Genomic DNA, 12238 nt, shown 5'->3' with positions numbered 1-12238 from the left:
AGCCAAAGAGAGTTAGCACAGTGGTGACCAAGAGCCTGAGTCCTGGTGCCAATGACCTGAGCTTGATCATCCACTCTATGCCTTCATATTTCTGAATTTCTGAGAGTCTGTTTTTTCATCTGTAATATAGCAATAACAATACTTGCTTCACAGGATATTCAACATGGAATGAAGCATTATTGGTAAAGTGATTAGCTCATGTTTGATATGTAGTAAATGCCCTGAATGTGAGCTATCATTATTAACCATGGTGGCCATTTCAGAAGTGCTTGCAGTGGTACAAACAACTGCTTTCTGTCAATGACCTGTCCTTTGTCAGGCATGTGCTATCAGGAAACAGTAAAGAGGTCTGTACTTCCCAACAGGTATGCCCAGAGTTGGAGGACAGCTATTCTGTGTCTCTCCTCACTTTGCACTTTCCCCCTAAACTATCTCATCCACTCTCATGGCTGTAGTTGCTTCTCAGATGACTCTCTCCACACTCTCCCTGAGCCCATTCAGCACCTCCATTTGGGTATCTCATAGGAAACTTCAAACTCAACAAGCCTAAAACTCATCATCTTTCTAAATTAGATCCTCCTTCAGTCTTCTCCATCTGAATAGACTGCACCAGCATACGGCTGCCCAAAAGAAAAAAGGCATGGTGGTCATTCTTGACCCTAAACTCTTCTTCATCCTCCAATACGTAATCCCTCACCCCCTAGGCACCACTGTACTCCATCTACTCCCCTCCATGTCCACCATCACAACCCTAACTCAAAGCCCTACATCCACTTTTGTCTCTCTTCACTCAAACACATCTGCCTCCAAGCCCAACTTATACACCAATGGCTTCTCTTCGCTCTCAGGATTAAACACAAAAGCCTAATAAGGCCCAGAATCATCTAGCCCCACCAGCCTCATCTTCTCACACTCTTCTTATACTCCAGTGGCCTTTCAATCCCTAAGGCCCTTCTGCCTAAGCCGTTTGTCTCTCCTTCCTCTGGCTGATGCCTTCTCATTCTTCAGGTCTCTACTTACATGTTTCTTCCTCAAAAAGGACTTTCCTAAATCCTCAGATAAGATTATATTCTCTCATCGCCCCAGACTGCCTCCCCAATCACAGCCACTAAATAACTGCAATAATTAGTAGCCTAATGCTTCTTCCTGCTAGTAACATGTAAGTTGTATGAACAAACAACAGGGACAGCATCTGTTCTGTTCACTGTTTTCCCAATGCCTAGCCTAGTTTTAAACAGAAAATAGGCAATAAATATTTACTGAATGAAATGTAGTGGGAAAACAGAGCTAGAGGTTAAATTTAAAGGTATATTTACATCTGAGCACATCTCTTTGCTTTTCCACTTTAACTTGGTATCAGGTAAAATATTGCGTTGAACACTCCTTTACTGATTGGTCCTCCAAGTGGCTAGTTTCCTGGGGGTGGTAATCGACAAAGTTGTTAGCAACTAACATTTCCTGTCTCCACCTATGTAACACATCAGTTATTATTGTATCTCCTGCAGACTAAAAAACAAGCAATTTAAAAGTCCGTACCTTCAGCTATTTCCGCCTGAATTATTCCTTTTCCTGCAGAAAAACACAGATCATTGCAGTAACATTCATATGCCTTCTGAATTGCCTTGAGTAAGAACTGGTTAAATCATTGCTTCACATCCCAACTTCCTCACATCTTCCTGGACTTTATTCAAAGATTATTTACTCAGTGAAACCTTCCCTGGCTACTATATCTAAAATTGTAATTCCACTTTGTTCCCCAACCCTGGTATCTTCCTTTCTTGACTGTTTTTTCTCTTTGGAACTTAACTAGTGTTTGGTGTTTTCATTAACCAAAATGAAAATTCTCAAGGGAAAGAATTTTTGCTTTAACCACTGTATTCCTCAGCCTGACGTCTAACAAGCCCTCAAATATTAGTCAAATGAATGAACAAGCTCATATGACTCAGGGTCAGAAAAAATTAAAATATTCAGAAACACAGGTGTAGAGTCTATAGTTTAAAATTTCCCTCATTTGTGGGTCCTCCTTCTCCACCCTCCAAAACTGATTAACCTAATGAAGTAGAAACTAAATACTCTGTTACAGCTTCACTTTTTATGAGGACAAGAACTGATTCCAGCTCTACTGCCTGGCATAAAGCTTGACCTGTAGTAACCACTAAATGAGCAGGTTAGTATTAATTAGGTCCAAGCTGCTATAGGAAAGCCTTCCACCGCTCAGGTTTCTTTCTCTTAGTACTCTTTCAGGGGCAGCACAACTGTCATCCTCATCCCTCAGCTTCCATGTCCACTTCAAGGTCTATTCTAGATCCTGCCATCCTACCTGCATTCCAGCCACTAAGAAGGGGAAAAGAGCAAGGGGTGCATTCCTCTTCCAGACATAATGCAGAAGTAGTGCCTATCACTTCTGCTAATATCCTACCGGCCAAGCTTAGTCACATGACCATACCTACCTGAAAAGAAAGCTAAGAAATGTGGTACCCAGCGGGACAAAGGTGTTCCTCAATGAAAGAGGCAAATGGGCATTGGTAAGCTTCCAGCAATTTATTAAACACACAATAAAAGGAAAGGACCTGCATATGAACATCATCTCTGCAGTCTCACTGTTTTCACATGACTAGTTTGTGCCTGCATTCTTCTTCACCTTTGCTGAATTCACTAACTTGATCTAAACAATTCTAAGTTAATGAAAACCACATTTCACAGAATTTATGTAAACAAAAGGCAATTAGGGAATATTTACTGTTAATTACACTTCTGAACTAATGTTGGCAAAACTATAAAGTGGGCAAAATCTAAAGAGCCCTCCAGACCCTTTTTTTCTTCTTCCTGAACTTCTACATCACTCACACACTCTGCAGCAAAATTAATCGCTTATCTGAAGTACAAATATGGTTCATACATTTGTTCTGTCAAATGTTCTCTCTCTCAAAGGTATTCCTTGTTCCCACTCCCACCTGAGTGCAATGAAAGGTTTGCCCCTTATGTACAACAGTTAGGGAAGGATATTATGGGGTCTAAACCAGGGCACTAAAATCCCATTACAAAATTCTTAACACTCAGTTTCTGTAAGCTCTGAAATTAAAAGTATACTTTTGAATTTTCTCTTGAAAATAGAAAGTGTGTCAAGGAAAGCATGCATCAGGGAAACTATGCCCTTTCTACAATCTTTGGGAAAATATTAAATGTCAAAAGGTTAAAGGTCCAACTTGACTATTAATTTTGCAGGTTCCCCAGGCAACAATTCCAAGAATTTGATAATTTTGGAGCAAAAATCCAAAAGTTCAAAAAGAAAGGATGTAAGTGCTCTAATTTCTTAGCTGTTTCCCCCTTTCTTCTCAGGCATAAAGAGATGTAATAAAACATTGAGCTAAAATCAATTCAACTAAGAAGTGTATTATTACATTATTTAAAAGTTATATTCTAAGGATTAAAAAATTCACATCTTGCTTCAGTGAATGTGCTCTCATTCATTCAACAAATATTGGCATGCTTACTTATGACATACCAAGAACTGCTCTAGCAGTGGCAACACAGGTCTGTCCTCACAAATCTTACATTCCCATGAGGTAAGACAGTCAAACAGGGTAAAGAAATATTTTGTATGTTGGATGGTGACAAATGCTATGCAGAAAGAAAAACTTTCTTAGGTACACAGAACTCATGAAACACTTTGGAACCAAACCAATTTCTCTGAGAACCCTTTTTTAAAAAGGAGCTAGAGCTTCATCCATAATCGGCAAAGTTATCTGTTACAGAAAGCCAAGGATCAATGCATAGTGACTACAGAACAGGTTAGGTTTGGGGGTTTCAGTTTTTACTTTTCTCTACTGTTAAAATTTTCAGCATTTATCTCAGATGAGAATACTATTTAAAACGAAATAATGGGAGCGGTTTATTGGATGATGAAGGAGTAAGCGATTAAGACAAAGTATAAGGATTTTTTTCAAAATCCATCTCTAAACATCAATAAACTGCCTCAGAAAATGTCTCTCCTAGGAATTACAGACACACCCATTTGAAACAACATGGACAATCAAAGTCTCACCAATCAGTCTAAATCTGTCTTCCCACCTCCCATCCAACATACTTTAACATGGTGATGGTTAAGCAAGCTGCCCATAGCTCTCCTTTGAATTTTCCCTATAGCCCCACTCGTTTCTTTAAAAATAGAAAAACTGATTTAAATAGAACAAATTTTTTGTTTTTGCAAAAAGTTTATTATAGACTTACAAATTCAACAACACGAAGTAATATTTAAAATGTTAAATGGAAGGGGTGTTTCAAAAATGTTTCCCACTTTCAAGCATAAATACTACAGAGTTCTAAATAAGTACTTCCTTAAAAGCATTGCTGCAGCCTACTGGTAACCTTCTTAAAAATGTTCATAGGCCAGGCGCGGTGGCTCAAGCCTGTAATCCCAGCACTTTGGAAGGCCGAGGTGGGTGGATCACAAGGTCAAGAGATTGAGACCATCCTGGTCAACATGGTGAAACCCTGTCTCTACTAAAAATACAAAAAATTAGCTGGACATGGTGGCGCGTGCCTGTAGTCCCAGGTATTCGGGAAGCTGAGGCAGGAGAATTGCCTGAATGCAGGAGACGGAGGTTGCTGTGAGCCGAGATCGTGCCATTGCACTCCAACCTGGGTAACAAGAGCGAAACTCCGCCTCAAAAAAAAAAAAAAAGTTTATAAAACAACTGCATCAAAACTGCTGTAATACTAAATAGTATTAGCCACTATCCCACCTCCTCATCATCTGAACAGTTTTGGCTACAGCAACTTGAAAACTAATTATCTTAAACCCAAGAGAAGCCAAGATCCTCCTAGTGCTCACTGAAATCTTTTGCCAAGACAAGTGTGCTTTTTTAAAAAATACACTACTAAGACAACCAGTGATGTTGCTACAAAATACCTTACAAAATGCCTCTTAAGTAAAAAGACATAGGAAGGAACTGATTCTCAGAAATTTGTACGAGTGTCCAATCTTTTGGCTTCCCTAGGCCACAATAGAAGAATAATTGTCTTGGGCCACACATAAAACACATTAACGATAGCCGATGAGCTATAAAAAATAAAAATAAAAAAACTTGCAAAACAATCTCATAATGTTTTAAGAAAGTTTACCAATTTGGGTTGGGCCGTATTCAAAGCTGTCTTGGACCACATGCAGCCCACAGGCGCGGGTTGGACAAGTTTGAATAGAGGAAATCTTTTTTTCCTTAAAAAGCAAACAAACAAAAAACAAGTGCTTTTACATTTATCCTTTAGAGTTAAAATATTTAGTTCATTTTATTTTAGTTTTCTGGCTAGGGCACATGATTTTTTACCATTCCTTTCTAATTAGAATGAGTTTGCACATCTTGTACATGTAATTCAGAGGTTGGTAAAAGTGTGCACCACAGTGAGAATGATACAAAGTTAGTCTGTGATTTAAAATTTTTTCAAAAAAGGAGAAGACTGAAGAAAATGAAAAATAATAGTAAAACACAAAGTGGATAATCAAAGGTTGATATACCAAGGTCAAGCAACATCAGAAACAATTATTCCAAATCAAAGAACTAGTAGAAATATAAAAGACAGTAACAATTTTAAAATATGAGTTCTTATGTTCTAAGTACTGTTCTAAATACTTTATTTGTATTACACTTAATTAATCTTCCCTCAAATCCTTCCTATGAAGTCGACTTTTACTTATAGGTCAGGAGAAAGTGGGGCATAGAGTGGTTAAGCAACTTGTCTAAGCTATGAGACCCATGACTCAACACAGGCAGGCCAACTCCAGAGCCAAAACAGGGAAAAACAAAACAAAAGACACATTAAGCAGTATTTGAGGTTTATTAAAATAAAGAATTAGCAAACAATATGCAAAAACAAAGTTTTTAAGAGTTATGGCTTTGAAAAGCACAATATAGTAAAACCTAATACATAAGTATCAAAATAACAGAATTGAAGTATGTTGCTAGAATTTCAACTTCTACAACATAACAAAACAAATACAAATAAGCAGCAGACCTACAGTGCAGCCGTTGGCTTGGTCTTCATTATCTGCATATGAAATCTTTTTAAAGAAAATGTAGGCTGGTAGATACAAACATTCAATTTCCATGATTAAAATCCTCAATTTTAAAAGTGAATTTCAAAGTACAACTTAAGCCAACCATGTTAAAAAGAAAATCACTTGCCTAACCATTATCTTCTAGAGTTCCTATAGTTAAAGTACTTTATGAATAAATCAATGCAGTATCATCTCCAATGATTCTTAGAAGGGAAAATCTGACCCTAAAAGATTTTTTTTTTTTTTAAACAAAGAACTTGGGATTCTTTGGCCTTACTGGAGTTTTGTTATAGCTAACACCAGCTTGTATTAAGAAGGCACTATTAATGAGGGGTAAAATATCTACCCGTACACAAAATTCTGTACTTTAATAGCATCTTCAAATAAACCTTTAAGGGATAATGGCTTATGATTTTAAGAATTTTAAGAACTGAGTTATTTGGACAAGAACCACACAAACCTTTTTCACTCTGTCATGAATGATCAAAGAATCCTGCTCTAGGACTGGATCTTTTCAGAGAAACAACTCATCACTTGTTTTATAGCAATTGCTGCTAACAATTATTATATAGCATGTGCTCTTACTTCAAAACAAAAATAAAAATTGATGTGTGAAATCCCTTTCATTGGTATTGGTAAACCATCCAATTTTAGGGTGTCATTTCAATCATAATACAGTTATATTTTAGGAGATAAGAGAATCCAATATACAAAGGCTTGAAAAATATTGTCACTCTGTAATCAGGGCAAACTACACTGTAATTCAGTGAATTCCAAAGTACCGTCCAGGTTTCTGACCTACAGGTAGAATTCTTTGTTTATGCAAAAGAAATGCCTTCATTTCTCACATTCGATTCATGCATCTTGTGTGATAAGAAAAGCTCCCAAGAATCTTACAAATGAGAAAAATGCTGGTCCTCTAGGGGCCTGAGATTACTCCACAAAAAGCTGCCCTAATAATATCTGATACCACCTATAAACCACCACTTAGGAAAACTCCCTCCATAAAAATCACCAAACACTTCTAAAACCACCAGGCTATCTACTACCCTAAGATACTTGCTCATCTAGCTGAACAATATAATGATGACACACATTTATATTCATACCCAAGAAATTAAGTGAGTATTTAACTAGTAAGAGAAGGAAGGGATCTGACACTCTTGACAGTTAAAATATAGGTCCAAAATATAAGCCATCACAAAAGGCTGAACTCAGTAATTATCAAAAAATTCTTCCTTCCTCACAAAGTAAAAAGGATATTTATACATTTTAAGTGGCAAAGGTGATAATGATCCAAAGTACTATGAAGTAAATGACTATAAAAAGTATAAAGAAAGAGATCTAAATTGGTACATCAGATGTTCTCTACAGAAGTACAGCACTTTGATAGGTACTATCAAACTTTTTACTTTCTCTGCTGTTGGTAGGATTTCATTTTTCGTATAAACTTTCTCTTTCACAAAATACTACCACAGGGGAAGGAACTGTTTCCCACAGGTACCCTCAGTTAATATGGAAGGTTTTTTAACATGAACCCCAGTTCTAATCTTGACAATAGATTTCAAATATGAGTACTTAATGATCACTTCACATCCTAAAGGATGTCTTACTCTCAAATGTTATGAAATGTGTAAAATAGCTACATCCTCTATCTGTGCTATTAGATGTGGCTTGTTGAACTGTCTATCTAGTAATATTACTCTGGATTTCACCTCAGAAACCCAGCCAACTCTATTTTTTTTATATAGCAACAATAAAATGTGAAAAATGATTGATATTCTAAAATACATATTTGACATTTTGTATTGATGTCTTCCTTAAATTTCCTCCTAAAAAAAAAGATTAGTTTCAGTAGATCAATAACATGCCTACTAGTTTACATTTCATGTTAGCCAGGCAATACTGACCAGACCATAAATATTATGTAGAGATGTTAAGCAAATGTATCTCTTATATCTTGCTTTTTGCCAATCAGTATCTTTTTGTTGCTTTAATTCATTACTGAGATTTCATTCTATTCTACTTTTTTTGCATTATCAAAGTGGTTGCAATTTTATTATTCCCAGATTCTGTCGTTCCAGCCAGTATAAATTATGTTGTACGTGCCATGTGATTCTAGTGGTGCTGTTTTAACAAATTTTACTATGAAACATTCTGTAGATTAAATTAAAATGTGTAACTGTTAACTTGCTAAAATGGTTTCTTTCAGAGGTACTTTCCTTTCACTAGCCAGAATTTTACTTAGTTTCTAAAAATCTTACTAGCAAATTTCATTTCCTATACATAGATATATGAAAATCCTTAGGGACTGTAAGAATAGCTGGATTAAATAAAATTTTCATTTCAAGTTCAAGAGTGTGGAGTTGACAACTTTTAGGAAATACAACAGGCTTATAGTTCTCTGTCAAACTCTTGTTAATTGCTTTAGTACTGTCATTCATGAGAACTAATTCCTAAGAGAAAACAAAGAAAAGGCCAATCATGTAAGATCTTGTTAACTCAAGACTGTGACATAATGACCCCAAATAAAAACCATTTTTAATTAACTCAGTAGAAAACACCAATCAAACAATTCTATAATTTCCACTAGTTTACTGCAGCTCAATGAAGTTGATTACATACATCTGTCATTCAACTGGAGTAATTTTTTCTATAAATTTGTTCGAGAGATCGTGCCATAAGTGCTAAGTAAAAGAATGATGAAAATGCCAAAGTTCTACCAGTAAGCAAATATTCTCTTTCATGTGGCCAACAGAACTCTGGAAGAAACAGAATGTATGTCATGTAATACTTACATTTAATGCTCAGATGACGGTCAGAAAGTATTTCTTTTACCTAGCAAAGAACTGTGAACTGAAACACAAAGGCACTTCATCTGAAAGAACTAAAACCATCCATTGGCTGCACACTGAAAAAGCAATAAATAAGACACAGAAAACAAAAGGAATTGCATAATTATTTCCTCAAAAATGCTTCTTTTTTTTTCTTCACAAGAGCAGAAAGACAAAATGGAAAGTCAAACCAAACTAACATTTTAAACAGAATGACATGGCTCCACATATTTTTAAAAGGCACCAGAAAATAAAGCTTTTGCTGATAGGTGAATTAGGTCATTTTTTTTCCCAAAATAATTTCTTCATTCTCATGTCGTAACTAAGCGTCCATTTGACGGCTCTGGAGAAAAACACTGGTTCAGAGTCCTTTACCCGAAGCCAAAATCATGACTCGTTAATGAGATATTTTAGAGTTTTCATTCACGTCTTTCCTTTCTAAAGGTTGTGTTTTGGGAGACTAGCTTCCACACAGGTACTTAAAAAACGGAAAAAGAGCATCACTGATAAGTGAGAGAAGAGTCTATAGTCTGTATTTGTTGATGAGTAAGTGGTTTTTTTTTTGCTTTTTTTTTTTGTTGTTGTTGTTGTTTTGTTTTTTGAGATGGGAGTTTCGCTCTGTCACCCAGGCTGGAGGGCAGTGGCCCAATCTCAGCTCACTGCAACCTCTGCCTCCTTGGTTCAAGCAATTCTTCTGCCTCAGCCTCCTGAGCAGCTGGGATTACAGCCCTGTACCACGACGCCCTGCTATTTTTGTATTTTTAGTAGAGACAGTTTCACCATATTGGCCAGACTGGTCTCGAACTCCTAACCTCATGATCCAACTGCCTTGGCCTCCCAAAGTGCTGGGATTACAAGTGTGAGCCACCGCACCCGGGCAAGTGAGGATTTTTAAATTAGCTATCCCTACATCCACTGCTGATTCATTTAGTATTAGATCAGTAGCCTCATCCTTGGGGCCCAACTGAAGAGCCTTCTACGGCTAAAGCATAGGTCCTTGCATAGGGAGGCTGATGCAAGTAAGAGCAATGGGATCAAGTACATGATTTTCCAGCATTAACAACACCCATAAAACTGTGGGGAATTTAAAAAGCACCTTAAGGTGGAGCTATAGAATAACAGTCTTTACCTAGGTTGAAAATATAACAAAAACTAGAAAAAAGCTTAACTTCCTACAAACAAAATCTATAAATTGCTATGTTTTTTAATACAAAAAAAGGTACCAAGGACGTTAATGATCAGCATCTAAGTCCAAGTCACTTGAGTGTGTTTTATCAAAGTTTACACTAAAAACTGTCACCCATAAAAGTGCAAAATAAAAGATTAATGCATGTCAAAATCAGAGTTCTTGCAACATTGTCCAAAAGCAGCAAACATAGTTGAACAAGGCTGTGCATGCACTGTCACTAGCTATAAAGTAATGCTTATGACAGATTTTGAGTAAATGACATATACTTGAGATCAGTTGTTTGCAGTATTTTTTTTTAAAAAAGGAAATGTTTTACAAAAGATACATAGCATGAAGTCATATTACACTGACGAACACTTATCTGTATTAAATGTAAATTTCATGTCATCTAGAAAACTATCACTTTGCTTTTACTGAACACTACTGGTTAGAGCAGTGCATAATGTTCCTTCAAATAAAACTTTTTTTATAGTTTCTTTTAAGCCCCTACCACACACTTTTGCAAAACAATGAATTACTCTTTTTTTTAAGTTGGAGGGACAAAGAAACTGGTAAAAATACAGCTTCTGGAAGATCAAGAGTAGAAGGGAAGACTTACTCTTCACTGTATATGCCCTCTTACAAGCTATTTTAACTATTCATCATGTGATGCATTTTCAAATAAATTTAACAAATAAAAAATTGTTAGGACAATAAAGTAAAAGCATGTTCCAGTTTAAGATCAATGCCAAATTTCTGAACTGGGGCATAATACTTACTCTGCATCTTTTACAACACTTTTGAGAGTTAGTCACATGAACATGAATACAAACAAATGCAGATTCATCACAAAATACAAATGTATTGGTCACAATTATGTAGAAAAAAAAATAAGCTGTAATATCTGTTTTCCATGTAAGCTCACAGTATCTGTACTCAAAGTTTCTCTAAAATTAAAACAAGTCCACTAATGATATAATTGAAAAGAATACTTCTGCATTATGAAACAGAAGATATGGGGTTCAGAGGGGAGCCCATCTGAGTAAGGACTTTATCCAGCCACTGAAGAGGCCCATGAAGATGAATCTCAATCCAACATGGGGTGCTGGTTACATCCTGCCGGTGATATTCTGCTCCCCAACCCTATGAAAATGAACACATATCATCACAAATCCCTCTTTAAACCAATTTTACCATAACAAAAAGATAGCTTAACAGTAGAGATAGGCAGAATTTATGTAAAGAGAATAACTACTACAAAACTGTATTCACCATGAAATAAAAAGCCACACAGCAGCTACATTATTTAAAGATACATGAATTTTAAAACATGTAATTCCCTTAACAGAAACCCTTGGAGCCAGATATATTTCAGAATTTTTGTTTTTTAAATCTTAGGTAACACAGTGCATTATCTCATAATTAAAATATAAATATTTCTGCAGTGAGATACATTCTCACTTAATGGGATAAAAAAAAAACTCATAAATAGCCTTATGTAAAAATGTAAGATGTCAAAATTTTTTTAACCAAATATTTTTTAAGTTCTTTGACTATCAGAAAAGGCATTGTAGAGATTGATCAATACAGGCACATAATTTAATGTGGCAATCACAGTGATTATCCTTTAAGATGGGAAATTACTGGGATGAACTGAGCTAAACCTTTAGCCTAAAACTCCAGATAAAAATTAAAATAATAAAATTTTCACTTTTATTGTCCTCGATTTATCAAGTTCTCTGGTTTACTGCTTATGGTAGTCCTAGCCCAGGAAAACTGGGTAAAGGAGAGAGGGCAGTCAGGGGAGTGAAGATTGGGGAGTGGAGATTAAAATAAATATGAAAAAGTCACATTTCTATAGAAGAAGGGAGAAATGCCTTCAGGGCAACCAGTAAACTGATGCATGCAATAGACCTACTGCAAGGTATCATGAAAACACTGGACAGGGGTTGAATACCAAAAAGAAAAACCCCATGCACAGCATGTAACAGGTGCTCTTCTTGTGCTAAATTCTCAAGTACCATGTAGATACAGTACAGGTTGCTTAAATACATGACTACAATTCTTTTCAAATTTTATGCACAAATCTTTGGAATGTCAATAAAATCAGGCCAAGAGAGTAGATGATAAACTTGAAAAGTTCCTTTGAACTTTGCAAATCCTTCATATTAAGGTTGGTGC

General features: G+C 36.0%; 1 protein-coding gene across 18 annotated transcripts in view; it reads right to left on the bottom strand.

Annotated features, from left to right (window-relative positions):
* Positions 1 to 5821: 5821 nt before the first annotated feature.
* Positions 5822 to 12238, bottom strand: part of SMAD5 (SMAD family member 5) — a 43624-nt gene continuing 37207 nt past the window's right edge. For all 18 annotated transcript variants that reach the window (XM_074379884.1, XM_074379829.1, XM_074379866.1 and 15 more), the window contains one exon: positions 5822 to 11200. In XM_074379884.1, the coding sequence (XP_074235985.1) occupies positions 11057 to 11200 (144 nt within the window). In that variant the 3' untranslated portion in view covers positions 5822 to 11056. The remainder of the gene's footprint in view (positions 11201 to 12238) is intronic.

Source organism: Saimiri boliviensis, chromosome 1 (assembly GCF_048565385.1).
Source record: "Saimiri boliviensis isolate mSaiBol1 chromosome 1, mSaiBol1.pri, whole genome shotgun sequence".
In the NCBI taxonomy this organism is placed as follows: Eukaryota; Metazoa; Chordata; class Mammalia; order Primates; family Cebidae; genus Saimiri; species Saimiri boliviensis.
This window is presented reverse-complemented; position numbering and strand designations above follow the sequence as displayed.